Source organism: Podarcis vaucheri (genome assembly GCF_965113315.1).
Source record: "Podarcis vaucheri genome assembly, chromosome: 14".
Classification (NCBI taxonomy): Eukaryota; Metazoa; Chordata; class Lepidosauria; order Squamata; family Lacertidae; genus Podarcis; species Podarcis vaucheri.
Genome location: NC_138752.1, coordinates 51,581,686 through 51,602,253, shown reverse-complemented (window position 1 = coordinate 51,602,253; position 20,568 = coordinate 51,581,686). Strand labels below are relative to the sequence as shown.

General features: G+C 43.5%; 1 protein-coding gene across 2 annotated transcripts in view; it reads left to right on the top strand.

The window, feature by feature from the left end:
• MAD1L1 (mitotic arrest deficient 1 like 1) overlaps window positions 1-20,568 on the top strand; it is a 464,454-nt gene that overhangs the window by 242,811 nt on the left and 201,075 nt on the right. For both annotated transcript variants that reach the window (XM_082199731.1, XM_082199732.1), the window contains exon 15: window positions 4,361-4,451. In XM_082199731.1, coding sequence (XP_082055857.1) covers window positions 4,361-4,451 — 91 coding nt within the window. The remainder of the gene's footprint in view (window positions 1-4,360; window positions 4,452-20,568) is intronic.

The window sequence follows — 20,568 nt, the reverse complement described above, 5'->3', positions numbered from 1 at the left end:
AGTTGTGCTGCTCCCAACATCCCGTGTTGCTGCTCTTTGGAACGCTTAGTCTGAAGGGTTGTTGCAGCCACAGGGTTCATTTCCCCCTCTGTTTTATGCCTGGCCACAGCACTTGCTGTTGTCTTTTGAGTGTTCTACCCCCCATCTGTGTTTCTCATAATGCTGATGTTTCCTTTGTGGCTACTGAAAGGTTTGTGTGATATAACAATGAAGACAGTGATTTTTCAGCCGGATAGGTATATTTAGCTTTCTGGGGGTTTCCCAACAAGATAAGTTAAGACAGAAAGCGTTCCCAGGAGACTGCCTCACCATCACTGCAGTCCTGTCTCCTCCTTGCTCTAGAGCAGGGGAAGCCCATGTGATACCCTCCAGATATTGCTGAACATTGATTTCTACCGGCCCCATTCAGTGTAGCCAGTGGCCAGCACTGATAGGAGTTGTAGTCCAACTTCTGGGGCACACCATGTTTCCTACCCCTGAGCCAGGATGTCTTCTCAGTTCATACAGGATTATGGAGGTGCCCTTGGCAGTGCCCTCTTTTCACAGAGTATCCATACTCTAGAATAATCTATAATGGTGTAGGTTTCATAGTAGATAGATTTGGGGATCCTTGGAAGACAAATTCATCTGAAGAGAGAGGGAGAGAGGGAGTGCATTAAAATGCTAGGGACACAAAGCAAACTCATTGACTAGCCACAGTCCAGCACATAATTTATTCAGATTTATAGGTCTTCCTATACCAAAGGCCCATAGGGCTTAAGAGCAGTTGTATGCAAACTGGTCTCTAACCCCAAAAGGCTCAGTTTGACTGGGCATATAGATGAACTAGAACTTGTGTTTTTCTCTCTCTCCAAACACATCCCGATTTATATATAAAACTGAACCAGTGCTCTGGTTTGTTTCCTTCTGACTTGAGCAAGGAAGGAATGGGGTGCACAAGCTTGTTCTTTCAGAGTAAACCATAGTTTGGCTTACCATAATGTGTGAGCCGCTCTAGTTTTGACAGTCAACCCCTTTAGTTTCTCCACGCTGAGCATGTGCTGTACCATCAACCTGTGGTTCCCTCCCAAATCCTTTTGCACGTTACGACCAGCATTCAACCTACTGAAGCAAAGACTGCATGGAATTTCCCTGGGAAATTATTTATATTACCAGAATAGCACCGCACTTAGCCCAATGGCCAATTGGTGCGGCCTTATTTGGGGTATAACCAGGATACTGGAGAAGGAACTTGATCCTAACTTAGATTATTGAAGTGGACGAGAATGGGAAAGCTAGCAGATTCTGTCTCTTGCAGAGATGGAGATGGCTCCACATCAGAAATAGTTCATTCCCATGTTTATTACCATGTTTGCCAGATTAATGTTTCAAAAAAGACAAGCACTAAGTACTTTGCTGTCTGAAATAAAGGATGATCATTGACATTCAGGGAAGTTTTGATTTTCTGTAAGGGGCATGCAGTAAGACTAGCTTAGGAGCACCAGGTAAATTAGATGAATGTCGGGTGTGGGTTTCTTGCTTCTTAATAAACTGTTGTAATTGTTGGATACAGTATATGCTTTTTATCTTAACTCCTGAACATTTTGTGTGTGTGTGTGTGTGTGTGTGTGTGTGTGTCTCAAGAGGCCATCCTCCTGGAAAAAACAGATTCACAGCTCAGAGCAGAGGCAGTATGGTTGAGTTCTTGCCTTCGAGCTAAAATGCTCTCTGAGGGCCATGGAGGTGCCTTCAAATGCTGCATTTTTATGCCTTCAGAGCCTGCTTTTTGGGATAATTTTAATTTCAATTACATCTGTTGCAGGAAAACCCTTCAAGGGATTTGAAGCTCTATTCATAGCTGAAATTCTTTTTTCCTATTTTCCACAGTCTCTCCTTAGAAAGGGGTGGGGTGGGGGAAGCGGTTTGTATTCTTTAGTGGTGTTGTCTGATTCATGGCGAAATTTGAACCACAGATCTGCATTAACTGGCCAAGCAATACGCCTTCAGCTCAGCCCTGAAGCAGACAAAATGCTAGTGAAGAAGAAAGCACACTTGAACATGTGTAGAGTGCCTGTTCTCTCTGAGAACATCTTCAACTGGGGCATGACTACCAGTCAGTGGAGAGAAGACTTTGAAGCTTAGAGTCCAAAATAAAACTGCAAATACCACAATAACTTTATTCAAATATGTGGTTTGACACTTGGAATACTGTGCACAGTCCTGGTCACTTAATCTTTAGAAGGATATCAGAAAAGGGCAAAACGTTCAGCAGGTTGGATAAGTTTCCTATGAAGAAAAGTTACAACATTTTAGGCTTTTTTTTTGTTGTTGTTCAGAAAAACAGTGAGTTGGTGGGAGGCGGGGCTGATAAAAGTGAGAAATTATGCATAGTTTTGTGTGTGTGTGTGTGTGTGTGGAATGATAGGAAGTCCTTTTTTGTTTGCTTTCTCTCATACTTCTAGAAACAGGGGCATCTGCTGGTGCTGAATGTTGGAAGACCAAAGGATGTGCTTCTTCACAGAACACATAGTCAAGCTATGGGGTTTGATTCCACAAGATGCCGTGATGGCCACCCACTTGAACGGCTTTAAAAGGGGATTAGGCAGATTCATAGAGGATAAGGCTCCATGTGCACCTACCCCCAGGATCAGAGGCATGTGGCCCTGAATACCAGTTGCCCTCATGCCCTGCTTGTGGTCTTATTGGTATCTGGCTGGCCACTGTGTAAAAAGGATCCTGGAAAATATATATATATATATATATATATATATATATATATATGCAGGTTTTGGTGTCTTCGGGTGTCTTCCCGTGTAAGAGTCGGGGTGTCTGTGCGACGTTTCGACGAGGTCTCACTCGTCATCTTCAGGCTGGTGCTTTCGGCTTCTTGTTACTGGAACAAGCCGAAAGCACCAGCCTGAAGATGACGAGTGAGACCTCGTCGAAACGTCGCACAGACACCCCGACTCTTACACGGGAAGACACCCGAAGACACCAAAACCTGCATTCCTGTACCCGTGAAAATCTACGAAAGCATATATATATATATATATATATATATATATATATATATGCCCTTGGCCTGATCCAGCTGGGTTTTCTTTATGCTCTTATGAGCTCTGCGTAGGTTTAGAAATGAAGCCCTAAAACACAAAAATCTCCAGCACTGAAGGATGGGTGGGGGGGTGGGGGTGCTTCTTCCAAGATACAGATATAAGGCAAGCAGGTTCTTGAGAAACTGACTCCTGATTGTGATCAATTTTGTAGTGAATGGGGCGAAAGAAACACATTATTTTCTGCTGTTAAGTGCTGAAAATATAAATAATCTACAATGTAGCAATTCCGATGACTGGCTTCTCATAAGGTGTCAGCAAGAAAATCTTACTTGTCTCCCAGGAAGCTTACTTAATCCTACTTGCTGACAAACAGGCTTTGCTGATTTAAATAAACATTATGAATACCATTTCCAAAGACATTTTTTTTAAAAAAAAACTTTTCTAGACAGAACAATCAAACAAACTCTTAAAATCTTAAAATCACAAAATGAAAGGCTTCTGGTTATTTCTTCATTATCCTGTATAAAGGTTATTATTACAATCACCACCACCACCACCATTATTTGTTTATTTATACCCTACCTTTCCCCCTGACGGTACTCAAAGCAGCTTACGGATGAAAACAAATATTGCTAAAAACATAGGGAAAACGATCATTAAAGAATAATTAAACATTAATAGACTTAAACTATTTGCATATATAAAATATGTTTGAAACATACAAATAATTACAATAAAAACAGCAGAGCTTTATTATGGAGGCTCTCAGTTTTGGAGTCTCTAGACTGACAGGGTTGTTTAGACTGTGGGTCTGCAGACAAACAGCCCATCTCCCAGCATATAAGAAGCATTTATTGACAGAAATCGAAACCCAAAGATTTTAATAGTTGTTAACTATCCTAGGTAAGGAATCAATGACTTGATCAATTCATTGTGACTCTTGAGCAGGAGTGGGAAGATGTGGGACTCCAAATGCTGTTGGACTCACTCTTATATGCTCTAGCCAGCATGCCCATTGGTCAGGAATGATGCAGGCTGGGAGTCCAGTAAAATATGGAGGGTCACAGATTTCCAATTCCTGCACATGGGAAATGAGCATCCTCGTGGGTAGGAGTTCTACAGGAGGGGAACCACCATTCTTCCTTCTTGCCTGTTCAATAAATATGAGACAGAGGCAGTAGAAGACCTTGGTTGGCCTGAGGCTGAAATATTTCCTTGGCCACATGTGATGCTCACTGCTCAGCATTTCTCTCCGTTATTATGAGACTTATTTGTGGCACAGGTATCAAAAGCAAAGGTTCCAGTTTGTCTCTTTCCCCCTTTAGATTAAAGATTGAAGAACTGGAGACTGAACGAAGCCAGCTGAAAGAGGAGAACAGAAACCTGGAGATGAAGATGGAACAGATTACTCTTCAGGTAACAGCATTAGGAAGCTTGTCAGGGTCTGGCTTACAGCCCTTGGACTGATGACTGGGGGGGGGGGGGTCTGGTATTTCTGCCCTTCCTCAGCCGGGAACAATGTTTCAGAAGCTGAACCCATCCTGCACTCTCATCTTTTCATAATGATTTCATACTGGGGTATTCCTCATAATATTTTGTACACTCCAATAAAGACCCTGGAGTATTTTCTGTTATTGGATAACTGGATAATGTTTTGTTCAGAGGCCTGGAATTCTTAGAAATAAGAATCTGAGTGCAGACTAATAATCAAATGTAGAGTTTAATGTTACAATTAATTCCTTGAATGCAGGCATAAGCAAAGTCCTATTTTTCCATACATCCACAGCTTCACATTGAGAGTCTGAGGTGCCCCCAGACATGGAGCATCTCTTCTGGCTATTATTTCTTGTCTCTACCGACAGGTCTGTCCTCCATGGATGTATCCAGTCTTAAAAAAAAAAGTGACATGGATTGTTGGCCATTGTAGCCACCTGGAGGAGTGAGTTCTATAGCTTGTTAGAAGTACCACTTTTTCCATTGTCTCTGATCTGCAGTTACATGGCTATTTTCCAATTTTTTTCTGCTCTGATTGACTACATTTCTTTCTGCATACTCTCCCCATTTCAGTTATGGTTTTATAAATCTCTTTCATGTTCCTGCATTGTTTTCCAGCTGGGACAAAAATCGATTCAAAAGGAGTGAGGTCCTGCTGTTGATAATCCCCTTTGTGCTTTCCTGTACTACATACATACATACATACATTTGCACTTATGAATGTACATACATAAATTTGTTTATTATGAGGCTCAACAAGAGTTGAACAAGTGTCCTAAATATGGATGCACCATCAGTGATGGAAATACCCAGCTATAACCTCTTATAGAGATAATGGATTTTGAGCAGCAAAATTTGCTTACTGTAACTTTCCAAACTCAACCATGTGTTATTGTCCCCTCCATCCCATTCATGAAAGTGTTATGGTGTAATTTAAGACTGCATAGGATTATGTCCATCATATGGTTCTGTGGCTGTCACCCCAAAGAAGGAGGAGGGAGCAGTTCCTTGTGTAAAGTGGTTCCCCACCCCAAACTCGTTCATGTCCTCAGTAGGCCCATGAGGTAGGTCACTGTTGTTCCCATTTTGCAGGTGGGGAACTGAGTCTAAGAAGACAAGTGACTCGCCCACGGCCACCTAGTGAGTCCATGGCTGAGCTGGAGCTTGAACCCTGGTCTCTCAGGTCCAAGTGCAACTCTCTGTCCACTGGAGCGAATGGACTTCTACTGCTGATATTGATCCCATTCCTAATGTGCAAACCTGTGTTTTGTGCAAGCCTGATGCATCTCTTGGCTTCTTCTATGTTCTTGAAATCAGACCACTGAGGACAGCTTCCAAGATTTCCTTCTATAACTATATTCTGTTCACTGGCCAGGCTTATTTGGGAAGAACTCAGATGCTGCCACATGTGGATTGGTAGCAAAATAAAGATGATTGTTTTGCTTGTATTTGAAGTGACACCAACACATATCCTAAATGCATTGATCTTTCATCTCTTCTTTCCTTCTTGAAACTGACAAGGATTCTTAACTGAAAGTTAGCAGAGAAGTAGACACTAATTTGATGCAGAGGACCTTGTAGTATTGTGACACAAATACTTTGCAAGCGGTGGGGTGGGGTGGGGGAGCCTTTTTGCACACTCTTCCTTTGGAATCCTTACATCCACCCCAACTAATCTCATTTTATGAAGGCACCACTTACTTTCTCCCTTCTGAAACAGTGACCTGTGTGGTTGTGGTGGTGATGGAATAATTCTTCTCAGAACATAGATAAACAATAACCAGCAGTTCATTTTGAAATTTTGTTTTTTAAAATGCTTGCTGTTTGTGAAGAAGAGAAAGCAGAAATTGTTGTAGAAGTAAAAGATAATGTGTGTTTTGCTTCCTTACTGCCCATCTTTCCTGTTAATAGCAACTTCTAAGGTGTTTAAATTGTTAGAGGCCAACTGAGGTTTTTTCTTCTCAAAGTGAAGGTGGGGCTGTTGTCTCTGCCTTTCTTACTTCTCTTAGGTGCAGCAACCACAAAATTGTTGTGGTGTTCTGTTCAATTTAATTTCCATCCCTTCCACTACCCCCCATTGCCGTGTACATTGTTTTGTGGTGGTGATGTTTTTGTTTTTCTTCTCTTAAACAACCACACACACACACACATTCTATTACTCAGATTTCAGGCAGACCAGACCATTGATTTTATCTTGACACCTATTAGAGGGGAATCAGATTTCTCTTTTATTATCAATCTTGAAGATTGGGATGTGCGGGGGGCGGTGGCAGTGGGGAGAGCAGGGAGTGATGGCTTTGATAAAACAGGGAGATGAGAGGTACTGAATGCCTTCGCCAAGCCATGTTTGGTGTGAATCCTGTCATCCAGCTCACCTTTAATTGGGTTGCTGTCATAAAAAGTTGATGAAAATGTTGGGTTTGTTGTTTGGATGCCCTAGTCTCCAAGGAGTGCTTATAGCAGCTTTGGTTCTCCAGCAGGTTACAAGCTCATTTGTCTCATATTTCATGTGATTTCCTTGTCTGCAGATAGCTGTCAGTTCACAGCTCTGGGGCAGCATAGTCTAGTCCTCAGCCATTCTCTGCATTTGGGAAGCTTTTTTAAGGCCTTCTCTATTCGCAATCCGTGCCTTTAGACCAGTCCTTAACATCCTTCAAGCAATTAGCTTCCCAGGTCTCTCTCCAGCAGGAATGATTGAAATCTTTCTGCTCCCATTTTGCTAATTATCCCATCCTTTTACACTCTTCCAATAAAATGAAGATGTTCTTCCCTGATCAAGCCACACTGGAAGCAGGACTAAAGCATCGAAAAGGATTGCCAAAGAAGATTTCAAGTGTTCTTTAACTTAAGAAGGGCTGACACTATCCTATGAAAGCGCTTAGGTAGCTCATAAAACCCACTGATTTGAACATCAAATTTATTGTTTGCAGATTGCAGGTCCAATTGTGACTGAAGCAGGCTGCCTAGGATGGTCATCATCATCATCACCATCATTTTATCTGTATGCCGCCTTTCCACAGTTAAAACAATGTTCAAGGCAGCTTACAACATTACAAGATTTACATGATTACCAACATAACAAAAGTCATAAGCAATAAGTAAAACACATCAGAAAGTACACAACCAAATGGAAAACAATTTCCACATAAATAAAAAAATCTAAAACTAAGAATACAGCATTAATATCAACCACAATGTAAAATGCCATAGATAAAAAATAAAAACAATTTAATAAACAAAAACGGAGCCCTCTCTGCCCAGCAGCAGCAGCAGCAGCAGTCCTTTATGGAGCCTGTCAGGCCCCGCCCCAGCCAGGTGGAGAGAAACAGGGCAAGGCCCTTGAGGCTCCCAGCAGGTCAGTCCAGGGCAGTAGCAGCGGCAGGTCCCAAATGGTACTATTAAACATTTGGGATTGCTCTTACTAATCCCACTATGGTTCTGCTGCAGATGTGCATGCCTTCTGGGCAGGTGCAACTGATACCAACCACGTATGAAGGTAGCACTTGGTTCTTGGTGACAAGACTGTGCCCTGCACCTCAGCCTCCAACTCTGCTCTCCTCTCCTCTAGTTCACCCCACCCCTCACTTGTGAAAACCCCCTCACCCTGAGGAGGCTCTCTGTTCTGCAGGAGATAGAGCCAGCAGATCTGCTTCTGCTCTGACATTGAGAGTCTCAAGAGGAAGAACTTTCTCCTCCATCCCTGGGTGCCCACCTTCCATCCCATCTGCTTCTTCCTCCTCTTCTCCTTCCTCTTCTTGGCAGTCCAGGGCTGCCAAAGCATGCCAGATCCTGATGGAGCTGAAGGGCCCATGATAAGAGCTGGTATGTTCAGCATCCAGGTGATAACTGTTCCCCAGATCTTCTATTGACCATACTCCAATGTCTTCATAGAGATATAAATGGCATTGGGGACAAAATCAGGCTCCGTGGCACCCCATAGATCAACTGCAAGGAAGCTAAGGCACAGTCACCCATCTGACTCTCTGGAATTGACTAAAACCACTGTAGCATAGTGCCCCAACCTACAGGCTCTAATCAGAAGGTTATTGTGGGTAATGGTATCCAGAGCCATTGAGAGCTCTAGGATAATCAATAAGGTCCCATCCCCCCTGTCATTCTCCCTCCCCCTAAGAAGGTGATCAGGGTGACCGAGGCCAATTCTGTCCTCCAAGTGGGTCTGAACCCTGACTGTAATGGGTCAAGATAATTAGCTTCATCCAAGAGTAGACCATCTGCAGTAGAACCACCAACACCCTCTCAGTCACCTTGCCCAGAAAATGTGCATTGGTGACCAGGCAGTAATTGGCATAAATGTGTGGTTCCAGGTGAGTCTTCTTCAGGTATACCTGCACCACTACCTCCTTGGGCTAGCAGGGACCATCACATCATGCAACAAAGTGTTTGCCATGCCCTGGATACATCCATAAGCCTGAATTTGTGGGGCCACCTATAAATAAGCCTGGTAAATTCATTTGGCTGTGTTAGGTGAAGCAGTAAATTAGCACTGCTTTAAATTATTTCCGTAATATGGTATTTTATTTATTTATTTTGTACAAATAATTAAATCAGAAATTTTCTAGGTATCTTTTTACTGTGTGGTTACAGTCTTCTACCACATAAACACACTGATGCTGTAGAGAGGGGTTTGTCCAGCAAAGGTGATACAGAGAGTAAGAGGAGATGGTGGTGATAATGATGATGATTCGTAACATTGCTTTAGAGTCAATTGCGCAGGAGGGGCTGTACAGATACAGAATGGAAAGAAGAATCAGCTTGTGCCTTGAGGGCTTGCTGTCTCATTTGCTCCAGAGGAACCTAATTGAAGATCCAAGTTCACATCCAAATGAAATAAAGCCTGAATTCCCCATAGGCACCAGCAGGCTTTATCACAGAAGCATATCTCATAGCCTTTCCACGTACTAAATATCTATTTAATTCCTGTCTCACCTGTGACATCAGCACCACACACAGCTGGGAATCAGTGAAGGCACTTGCAATTCTAAAAATATCCCAGGCAGCAGAGTGCGGAACTGCACTGCTTTGGAATATGTGCGGTGGAAAATAGTGCATTAATCCCTGGAGTTGGATGATGCTATGGCAAGTGGATGGAGCTTGTTGGGTGTTGCATATTCCCATTGGCCACTACTTGTGACCAAAAAAGAAAGAAAGAAAGAAAGAAAGAAAGAAAGAAAGAAAGAAAGAAATGTACATTCTTGGCTGCAGGTAGCAGATTTTGAAATATTAAAAGGCAACAAATTGTCAATTATTTTGCTATATTTTTACTGTTTGGATTTAAAAAAAAAAACCAACAACCAACAACTCACTTTTATTTGTTGTGTGTGAAAGTCCTACAAGTCTAGGCATATCTGTGGTTCTGCAATACATATATTCTCTTATAAAAATAAATCACATGGATTACACAAATGTATTGGGTTCATGTAATTTATATAGATGCACAATTTGGGACAAGTTAGGTTGGATGTTTGTGTGTGTGTGTGTGTGTGTGTGTGTGTGTGTGTGTGTTTCTGTCTCTTTGTGTAATGAGCACAATACATAGTAAAAGGAGCATAGTTATGGAATTGCCTGCTGAAAAGTAAAAGAAGACAGTATATGCAGCAGGTTGTTTCTGTTGCACATGTGATTCAGGCACATGCCATGTTTGCAGAGATCTTTGTCTGCCATCAGGCCTGGTACCTGAAGCCAGCTCCCTGTAGAACACGTCCTTGGGGATACTGCCATTTTCCAGTTGGTGGACATGAGACAGGAGTGTGCACATGCTGGGAATATGGGCTTGGGAGAGCACCTCTTTGAGATTCTCTCCTGCCATGTGATGCCCAGATTCCTGAGACATTGCTTCTGTTGGTTGTAAGTTGCCCCTGACACACTTCCATAAAGCAGCATGCTCGATACACAAGCCTGGCAGACCACCATCTTGGTATTGGACATTTGCACCATATTCTCCCACACCCTTTTGGAAAAGCAAGCCATTGCTGTAGCTGCCTTGCAAATACACTTGTTCAGCTCAGCATTGATGGAGAGGTTGCTGGTTATGTTGGAACCCAGGTAGAAAAAGTCGCTTACCACCTCAGGCGTGGAGTCACCAATGCTGATCCCTGGAGTACTAATGACATCCTGATCCAGGACATTGATCTTTGTCAGGGTGGTGGTGAAGCCAGACTCCCTGCAGGCAAAACCACATAACAGTTGCTGACCCCTGCTGCAGAGCTTCCTTGGAGTGTGTTGTCAAGGCTGCATCATCTGCAAACAACATCTCTAGGTTAAAGACCCTTGATTGATACTTGGAAATCCAGAAGTGAGTTGAATATTGATACTGGCGTTGCAACAACCAGCATTGCATTGCAAACAGTTTGATTTTCTTCCTACTTTACTCAAAACTTGGTATTAGCAAGTGATGAAATTGAGATATTGATGACTGTGTGCAGCAGGCTGTATAACACCTGACATTTGTTCATACTCTTGCCTTGTGTGGGGACAGGTTGAATTATGGCTGGAGGCGCCATCCACCTCCACAGCCTTTCTCTCCTGCTACCCCCTTGGCTCTTGACACCTAGCTGCAGGCGGCATTGATTTTCCTTCACTCCTATAAAAGTCTGTAGCATGGATATTACTCACTGTTCAGATCTTTACTGCTAATAAAAACCTCAGGTTACAGGAAGACGGGAAGAGTCAAGAATTGCCAGGTGATGGTGCCCCTGTGCACCCTAAATCTTTGATAGCTTTGAGGGAATAAGACGGGGTATGTGTGGCTAGAATGATGGACAGAAATAGGTCCTAGTATTATTTAAAATTGTTCCTTTGTCTCCCGGCTTCAGTAGCTGCTGCCAGACAGAGAATAGCCTGTGGTCACTGCTTTGCAATTGGCTCTTTGGGCGGGCACCAGATATTCCAAAAAGTGGCTTAGTTTTAAATCACTTTCAAGGCAGAGGCCTCTTCTGCAACACCCCCTCCCTTCCAGGTCCTTGAAAGAGCTGGCAACTTGAAGCCAGGAAATAGAGGATTGATCAAATCAGTGCTGCTTGGTGAAGTGGGAGGAAAGACTTCTGAAGAGTTCTCAATTAGCATTTATTTCTGCAAGGAGTCCTGTGTTTACAGGCAGTGGGGTGGCTGGTGAAGTGTTCCTTATGCAAATACAATTCTCCTGCCTTTCCTTCTTCAGAGTTGTAGGGGAATATATATATATATATATATTCAAGTTCTGTGGCTGCTTCAAGGAAGATTTATTTAAAAATCAGCTGTGCTGTGACTTAATTGGATCCATATGCTTAGAGAGGGAGCTTCCACTAGTTAGGGCCACTTCTAATTTGTTCACAGCTGGTTGGTGGAGGGAAAATTCTGGTTGTAGCTCAGAGGGGGGCGGGGACAACAACATCTCTTAATCTTTAAGACTCATAAGGCTTCAAGCAAGGAAAGCACTGCTGCTTCTGGAGTGTGATGTTTATCTGCATTTCCAGATGCCTTGCAGTGATGGTTTTATTTCTGCTTGAGAAGGATTAGCAGGAGGGTGTATTAGTAAACATGGATAGTTAAGTGAAGCTATCCTTTCCCAGAAGAGGACCAAAGCTCCAAGATTTGGAGGATAGACCTCCAACAAGTTGGCAGGACATTTTTCTAGCCGGTAGGCTCCCTCCTATTAACCACCCTTAAACCCACCTACATAGCCCTGAAGAGCTCTGATCTGTACTGGTGCTGAGTAGTCCTCCACAACGAAGCACCCGCCTCATTTCCTGGTATTGGAGGGGTGATGGAGTGAGTCTAGGCATCTTTGCCAAACTGCTGCCCCCCAGAGGTGTTGGACTGCAACTCCTGCTGGCGTCAGATTAGTAAAGCCTGGTGTAGGTGCAGGTTCTCTTTAGGGCAGGCCTAGGCAAACTCGGCCCTCCAGATGTTTTGGGACTACAGCTCCCATCATCCCTAACTAACAGGACCAGTGGTCAGGGATGATGGGAGTTGTAGTCCCAAAACATCTGGCGGTCCGAGTTTGCCTATGCCTGCTTTAGGAGAATCCACAACAGATCCTTCTGCATACAACCAGAATTTCCCTCTCTCTACACAACTTCTCCCTTAATCCAGTCTTTGATAACTTATTTAGAGGTTAGGACCTGGTGCAAATGTGAAGTTACTTGACAGATTTACTGTTAGGCAGTAAGCAGGATAGACAAGCACATGCATCCATTTACACTGCCAGGAAAACAAGGTTAGAAGCCATACTGTCAAGGTGCCCTTCTGTTAAGCCATTAAGGACTCCCTTCAGTCTCCCCCTCCTTGCCCCTTTTCACAGACTTCTTTTTCACAGCTTGGACTCCACTGCACTGACCAGCCTGTTACCAGAACTTCAGTCACTTAGGAATGAAGGCAAGCTGCATGCTAACCTGGCAGTTTAAGAATTTGTATGTGAATTTTGTACAGTGTGAGTCAGCAGACTGTTGGGGCGGAAACACCTCTGCTTGAAGAACCACGTAGGTTGATTAGGATTAATTACAAATTATCAGGAGCTGAAAATACACAGCAGGGGACTCGGTATGATTGTCATTAAAGAAGGAAATATGCACATGGGAACAAGCCTGTGTGTGTGTGTATGATAATTTCAGTACTACTTTTGAAAGTCGGAATATAAATGTTTTAAAACCAAAGAAAACTGCTTGTGTCCCCCCCCCCCAACACGTACACTAGAATAATCGGACTTGTAAATAGCCACTCACCTGTTTTCCTGTGCCAATTAAGGCAACCAAGCAAGGAAGTCTTTGCAAATTGGAAGGGAGATGTGTTTTCTTGTACTTCTTAAAAAGAAAACAAAAGCAAACTGTTGGTGTGCCACGAAAGACAAACTTAAATATTTGTGAGCAGACAAACTAGCAAAATTTCCTATGGACTAGTAGCATTTGTTTGCTAGTGTGATGTTTGTACCAGAATGGGGAGACCCAGGTTCGAATCCCTCCTTTCTCTCCAGATGTGCTTCGGCCGGTCAATATACCTCAGCCTAACCACATAGGAAAGTTTATCTGTAAACATCTCTAATATGGAACACCTTGGTGCCTATACGTTAATTCATTTTTTTCCATGTTAAATAACACTTGCTCTATTTATACTCACAGCATCCCTGTGAGGTGGGCTGTGCTGAGAAATAGTGACTGTCACAAGGTCAGCCAGTGAGCGCCATGACTGAGCAGAGATTTGAGCCCAAGTGTTGCCTGGCTCTCTTCTGCCACTAAATACCACACCACTCTGGTTCTCTTGTGCATGGAGTTTTATATTTGTAGAGCAAAAGTCTTCACAACACGCACTGACTTAAAAAGGAGTGAATATGTCTTATATTAAATCCACAAAGTTCCCAGATTCACGGCTCATGAGGGAAGCTGTTTTAGCATCTTTCTGTAGCTCTCTTCAGTGCTGGTTAATATTCACCTTATACATTTCACATGATGTTGCCAAAATGCACAAACATTTTAGCCTCCTACTTCAACCAAATGAAATATGACGAAACCCTATCACAGGAGTAGATTAACCGGGGTGTGTATATGTCTGTTTTCTGGGAGAGAAGATATACTCTCCTTTGCTGGGGATGTTCTTGATATCTGCATTTACTACACCAGGGGTCCTCAAGATTTTTAAACAGGGTGCTTGTTCACTGTCCCTCAGACACTGTTGGGGGCCGGACTATAGGTTGAAAAAAAGGGCGCCTTTAGGCACCAGGCAAAAACGTTTCATTTTAGCCAGGCTTTTGGTTGATTTGATTGACATCCTATGCCCTTTTAAAATGTGGTTCTTTTTGGGGGGTGGGGGGGGGAGAGATGTTATTGGGTTGTTGTTTTTATTTTGATTATATATATATTGTGGTTTTAGATTTAGATTTTGTTCTGTGAACTGCCTTGAGACCTCTGAGTACAGGGCAGTATATAAATTCAATTAATTATAATAATGACTCAGTGGCAGTCCCAAATTCAACCCCTGGCATCCTCAGGTGGCGTTGGGAGAGCCTCCTGCATGAAACCCTGGAGTGCTGCTGCCAGCCAGGGTTGGCAATACTAAGCAATGGTTTGGCTTGGTATAAGGCAGGTCCCTGTGCCTCTTTCTCTTCCTGCTTCTGCTCACCGGTCTGTTGCAAGAGCTGGCTGCTTGTCGGGAGAGGCTTCCCGTTCTCTGGGCTTCGTTTGGGGCCTCCGCCTGCAGCCCATGTGTGGAGGCAGGCGCTCTTGAGCTGCCATGGCAACCCAGGCACCATGTGGCCCCCGCCTCTCCGCAGGAGGCGCCTGTGGGCCAAGGGGGCTCCGAGGACTAAGTGGAGTGGCTGCGGCTGCAACAAGGCGGGCAGAATGGAGAGTCCGGAGCCAAAGGGTCTGGAGTACCATAGCTGGCTGGTGCCTCTGCCTTAGTGGAGAGCAGGCAACAACTACGGGAAGGCGGAGGGGTCAAGAGCAAAGTTCAGCAGAACACTTGAAACGCAGGAGGAGGGAGAGAGAGATGCAGACGCCCCTCTGCCTTAGCAGAAAACAATGAATTCCAGCATGCAGTGCGGCCGCAGAGAGTATGGTTAGTCCGGGCGCGGAGTTGTTGCCGAATGCTTTTGTTGCATTCAGTCAGAACACTTCACCACTGCTTTGCCGCTCACCCCTGCCAGGTGGGCTGGATTCAAGACCCTGGTGGGCTGGATCTGGCCCGCGGACCGTAGTTTGAGGGCCCCTGTACTACACCAAGTAGGTGGTTGGGCTGCATGGCCTTCAAGAACGCTTCCAACTCAATGATTCTCTGAGGATCACCTTTATGGATTGGACTTCGCTACTTCTTGTCCCTCCCTTCATTTCTAACAGTAGCCTTGGTTCTGGCCTAAAAGTGCTTCTGGGTTACCTGGATCTTTAGAAGATACCCCACTTTCAGTGCAGCATCTCAGATGCTGTTGCTGGGGCTGTCAGTAATGTGTCCAGATATCAGTACCTGATGCAAGGTTGCCTAGCTACCTCCCAGGCTGTTTGCATGTTGCCATTGAAAGTTCCCCCTTTCACAGTGCTCAGGTGGGTCCCTGCAGATTCTAGAACTTGGAGATTGGTAGAATAGAATCAGTGGTGTTGCATGATTCAGCTACATGTTAAAGTTATTTTTATATTTGTCTGCATTCCCCTTTCCCCTCTCCTGCTACCACTCTCAGTCACTCAGAGCCACAGGCAGAAGACAATCCAACCTTAGCTGCGTGGAGTAATCTAAGGTGAGGCAAGAATCTGCACCCAGACAAGTGAGGGTTGATTTGCTGACGTGAAAAACCTTTTGGCCCATTTTGGTGCATCAGCCACATGGATGTCCAAAGGCCTCTTAAGGGTGCTGGTGCAATCCTGGTGGAATTTTTTTGGGGTGGGGCGAGTGTGTTTGAAGAAGAGGCTGAGCTGAATCAACCCTGGTATGTGCTCTGAGGTTGTTGGGCACAAAAGTCTTCCCTCCTCATTCTTTGGAAGGATCATGGCCAGCTCTTTGCATGCTTCTCTTCTCTAGAATTCTCTTCCCAAAAGGATTGTGACCCCTGAATCCTTCTCTCACCATGCCACTTTTGAGCAAAGAATAAAGCAGAACAGTAATAGATGGGGACAACCTCCTCCTCCTCCTCCTCCTCCTCCTCCTCCTCCTCCTCCTGATGTTAATTATGTCTCTGTACAAATTTCAGAAAGTAAGTTGTTGTCTAGCCCTTAGAGGGGTTTTTTTCAGGCAGTGGGGAAAAATGGATTATGTGATGTTCTGAAGTGTGTTCATTCTATGGTAACTGCTGTTGCAATTTAATTGCTTGCTCTCATTTTACCCATATGAATTCTGTTGTGATGTTGCAGAACACACAGAAAAGTAATTTGAAACCTTTGGTTGGAGAGGTAAACATTCTGAATGGTTCTGTTTACCCCATTTTTCTCTTAGGTTCAATGATTAGTTATTCCCCCATTCAGAGAGAGAGAGAGAGAGACTGAGAGGTGATAGGGCTCTCTGGACAGCCTTGGCCTTTATTTTTGAGATTCTTTCATGTTACTAAAGCTTTTATTCCATTGCCCAATTGCTTCTGAGTTTTCAGTGGTGTGATTCAGAAGCAGATACTCTTTTTCTGGCATTTTGTTTTATTATTTTTTCCTATTATATATTACTTTCCTCTCCCAGATTTGTTGCCACCACTTTCTGTAAATCGAGGTTTAGTGCAGCACTCTTTAGTTGCCTCAGTTCTCTGATAAAAACAATCTCTCCCCATTTAATATTGGATTTTGGTGAAGGTTTGCTGGCAAAGCATGATTTTTGACCCACAGCCTCCTAATGTGCCCAGTCTTACATCGTGAGAGAAGGATGCAGATTTAGTACACCTAGAATGTGGCTGCAATCTTAATACCATTTACACGAGAGCAAGCCCTGTGGAACTTATATCTTTCTTTCTTTCTTTCTTTCTTTCTTTCTTTCTTTCTTTCTTTCTTTCTTTCTGAATTTATAGAGGTCTCAGGGCGATTCTTAGAATAAATGTCTGAACAGATATGCACATGATTGCTCCATGTATGGTGTGTCTAGTGTCTGAAAACAGTGCAACTTACTGGTAGGATTTTCTCAAGGCTGTATTGTGGGGCAAGTGGAGGGAATAGTATTCAAGGAGGGAAATAGTACAGTGGTACCTTGGTTTTCGAATATAACCCATTCCGGAAGTCCGTTTGAGTTCCAAAATGTTCAAAAACCGAAAGTGGAAGCCTCAAAATGCAACCTTCAAAACAGAAGCCACATTTCCTGTTTGACTTCCAAGGTGCATTTGAAAACCAAGGCACTTACTTCTGGGTTTTTGGTGTTCAAGTTCCGTAACGTTCGACAATGGAGGTGTTCGAAAACCAAGGTACCACTGTACAGTCTTTCCAGCACTGTCTCTGTTTAGACTACAGGAGGGGACGTTTCATGTTTAAATTGTTCCTCGTGCAATCCTCTCTGCTCATGGAAAGCTAACAGGCTAAGTAGAGAGACTAGACTCAATTCCTTCCTGATGAGCTGCATTTCTGGTATCTAGATGACATGTGGCTATGGTGCTTATGATTCTAGGGGCAGGGGAGGTGTTACACAATATGTTGATGCTTGCCTGATTTAATCTTGGCTAAATTACGCAGCACCATTGCCTGAATCTTGGAAGCAAAACTAGTTTACTCTTGGTACTAAATAATAATAAAGTTTAGTAGTAGCTACAGGCAGGCTGTTCAAAAATAAGAATCTACTGCCTTCTTTAGAGAGGCAAAGTGGGTAATATGATGATTTCATTGCATTAGTTTCTGTTGATGAAATAGAAGGCAAGTTTTCCAGTTTCAGAGAGCTGCACTTCAGGCACACAGAGAGATGTTTGAGCTATCTAGAAAATTAGATAAGAATGCAAATATTACAATCACTTCAGGCAGGTTTTTCAATCACACGAATCACATGTCTTTAATACATCAAGCTGTGGTTGACAATAACGGGTTTTGTGTTTGCCTTTCCTCTCTGCAGGAAATATCAGCTGTATGCAATTGTTAAAGGAACCATATTCTCTCTGTTCTTGAAATCATGCATAGTTGTGGATTTTGCGCTCTTATGAACAGTGTTGTGTGGCTCTGGTCTGTGATAAAGGTTTTTGAGGGGTCACTTTGAGAAGGGGTGACAGCTGGATGGCCAAGGCCTCAATCCTCAGCCCCAAACGTAGCCTATTCCTCAAGACCTGTTGCCAAAGATGCTTCTCCTTCCATGACTTGTTCTCTGTTGGCAACTTCATTTAGGGTGTAGGATTTGGCTCAGGGAAGTGCAGTATCTGATCCCTAGCACTTCCAATCCTTTTATTTTTCCTGAGAGTTTCTTTCCACTCTCAGGTATTTCCTGATTCTCCCACATGGTACTGAGAGTCCTTTATAGATATATAGAAGGTTCTTGGCATAAATGAAAAGGGCACTATATATTTTCTGTTTGTTTTGGCTCCTGCTCATGGGGCTACTCAAAGTGAGCAGATACTGAAACAAAGGTTTTTTCAGTGCTCTTTCCTGGGATCGCCTAGGAAGCCCCTCTACATAATAAGTAGCATCTCTGTGTGCCAAACTTGCAGTTAAAGCCAGATGTTATGTCAGTCTCACTTATGTGCCATTGCCATAGCAATCACATTTTTGCCCTCAAATGTTAGGCCGAGCTTTGTAGCTGCTAGAGCAAATAAAGTTGCTGTCATTTTTGTAATCTGCATCTGTGTGTGAATCTGGCAGGATTAAAGCAACAAGAAACTTTTGCTGGTTGTACAGAAATGATCTAGTTGTCATGTTAAAAAGGCAGTTCAGTGTTGTTAAAGGCTGTGTGACCCTCTTCCCGTAAATGCATAGCCTAGCCTAGACGCATAAGGAAATTTATTGAGTGATATAGAAACTCCTGCTGCACACTGCATTGTGGTTGGTATTATTATTAATATCATCATCATTTATATAAATGCTCAACTTACTCTCTAACTGCTGAATCTGGTTATAATATAAAACCATGCATAAAATATCCAAAATACTGCAGCTGCCCTTAGAAAGTAACTTCAGCTCAGCTGCTCTCATTCTCTTAACAACTTGTGCTGTCCACTGGATGCACTTATTCTGTATAGCAAGGAATCTTAGGACTTTCTTAAGGCTGCTGTTTATGCTTCTACCCTTTCTGCCAGAAGTTTTTATAGTTGAAAGTTGTCTTGGTTTTGCCCTACAGTCATTCTCTTTAACATTCTGGTTTATTCCCAGGCTGTTCTCCGAACAAAGATACTTTCCTTTTGCCATTTGGAAAAGCTGCTGTGTTCCTTGGGGCTGCCTTTGTGAGGCTAGGAAGAAGTAATAGCGCTTTGAGTTTGCATAGAGAAGCCAGTAAGATCGTTGTATTTTCTTCTGCAAATGCAGTGTTGTAGTCTTTGCTAATGAGTTTCTAGCGCTGTCTGACAAGTAAATTCAATTCCTCTGGCTGCTGGGAAGAAACGAAACACATGGAGAGTTTTTCTTTTTCTTGTTTTGAAGAAAAGGCCCTGAACTCTGCAATAGGAAATTGCAAGAAGGTTGCTATTTGTTCAATTATTTATTTATATATTTCCACCTCACATTTTGACTGGAATGCCCCAAAGCAACTCACAAGATCCATAAAATACAACGGCTGAGCTTACTGTTAACAGTCTTAAAACCAGGAAAGAAGTAGACCCATATGAGGAGAGGAGGGGAACTTGTTGAAACGATAACAATAAGCCGCAGCAGCAACAATAACAACAATAAAACTATGCTTGATACAATACAAGATGGGGGTCAGGAAAAAGGTACTGTATGTATGTGAAGAAGAACTGCAAACATTTTGGGGAAGGGTCAAAAGATATAAAGTCATGCATGCGTTTGGATAATCTCTGAAATATTGTGGGAAAGCCTGCAGCCTGGCCAGTTCATCCTACCATTTAACCACCCTCTAAAATCTCTGTGGTCGCTTCACTTTTGTGTTATCTCCAGATTTGCACAATGTGCTGTACATTACTTCATCTGCATCACAGGCCAGCACCATTGCCTATTGACTCTGCCACCCACAATGCATAGTGCTGCAATAGTGTCTGCAGCTTCAATCAGTATTGGCACAGGTGTGTAACTGAGCCACAGGACCATTCTTTACAATAAAGAAAAGCTCCGGGGAGGGAAATCTGTAACAGACCTGAAACATCCCAGCTGTGGTCCAACCAACGTGGGAAGTTGAGCAGACACAGCAGCTCAACTCAGATTCCCTTTCATACCTTGCATCCTGATTGCAGCATCTGGCAGGATGAAGCATGTGACACTCACCTGTGCTGAGCCTACTCCAGCTGAAGAATCACCTCCTCCCAGAGCTAACAAGCCCCACCCGGCCAGCTAGGGAGCTGGGCTGTGGGCCCTTGCCTGCCTCTGTCTCCTTCCTCTGTTCCTTACTCCTCAGAGTCCGCTGTGTTCGTGGAGACAGGGCCCCCTCTGCTGATGGGTTCTTATGCACTGACCCCCATCCCTTCGCCACCCTCCATCGCTGTGAGTACTTTATACACCAGCCTCTC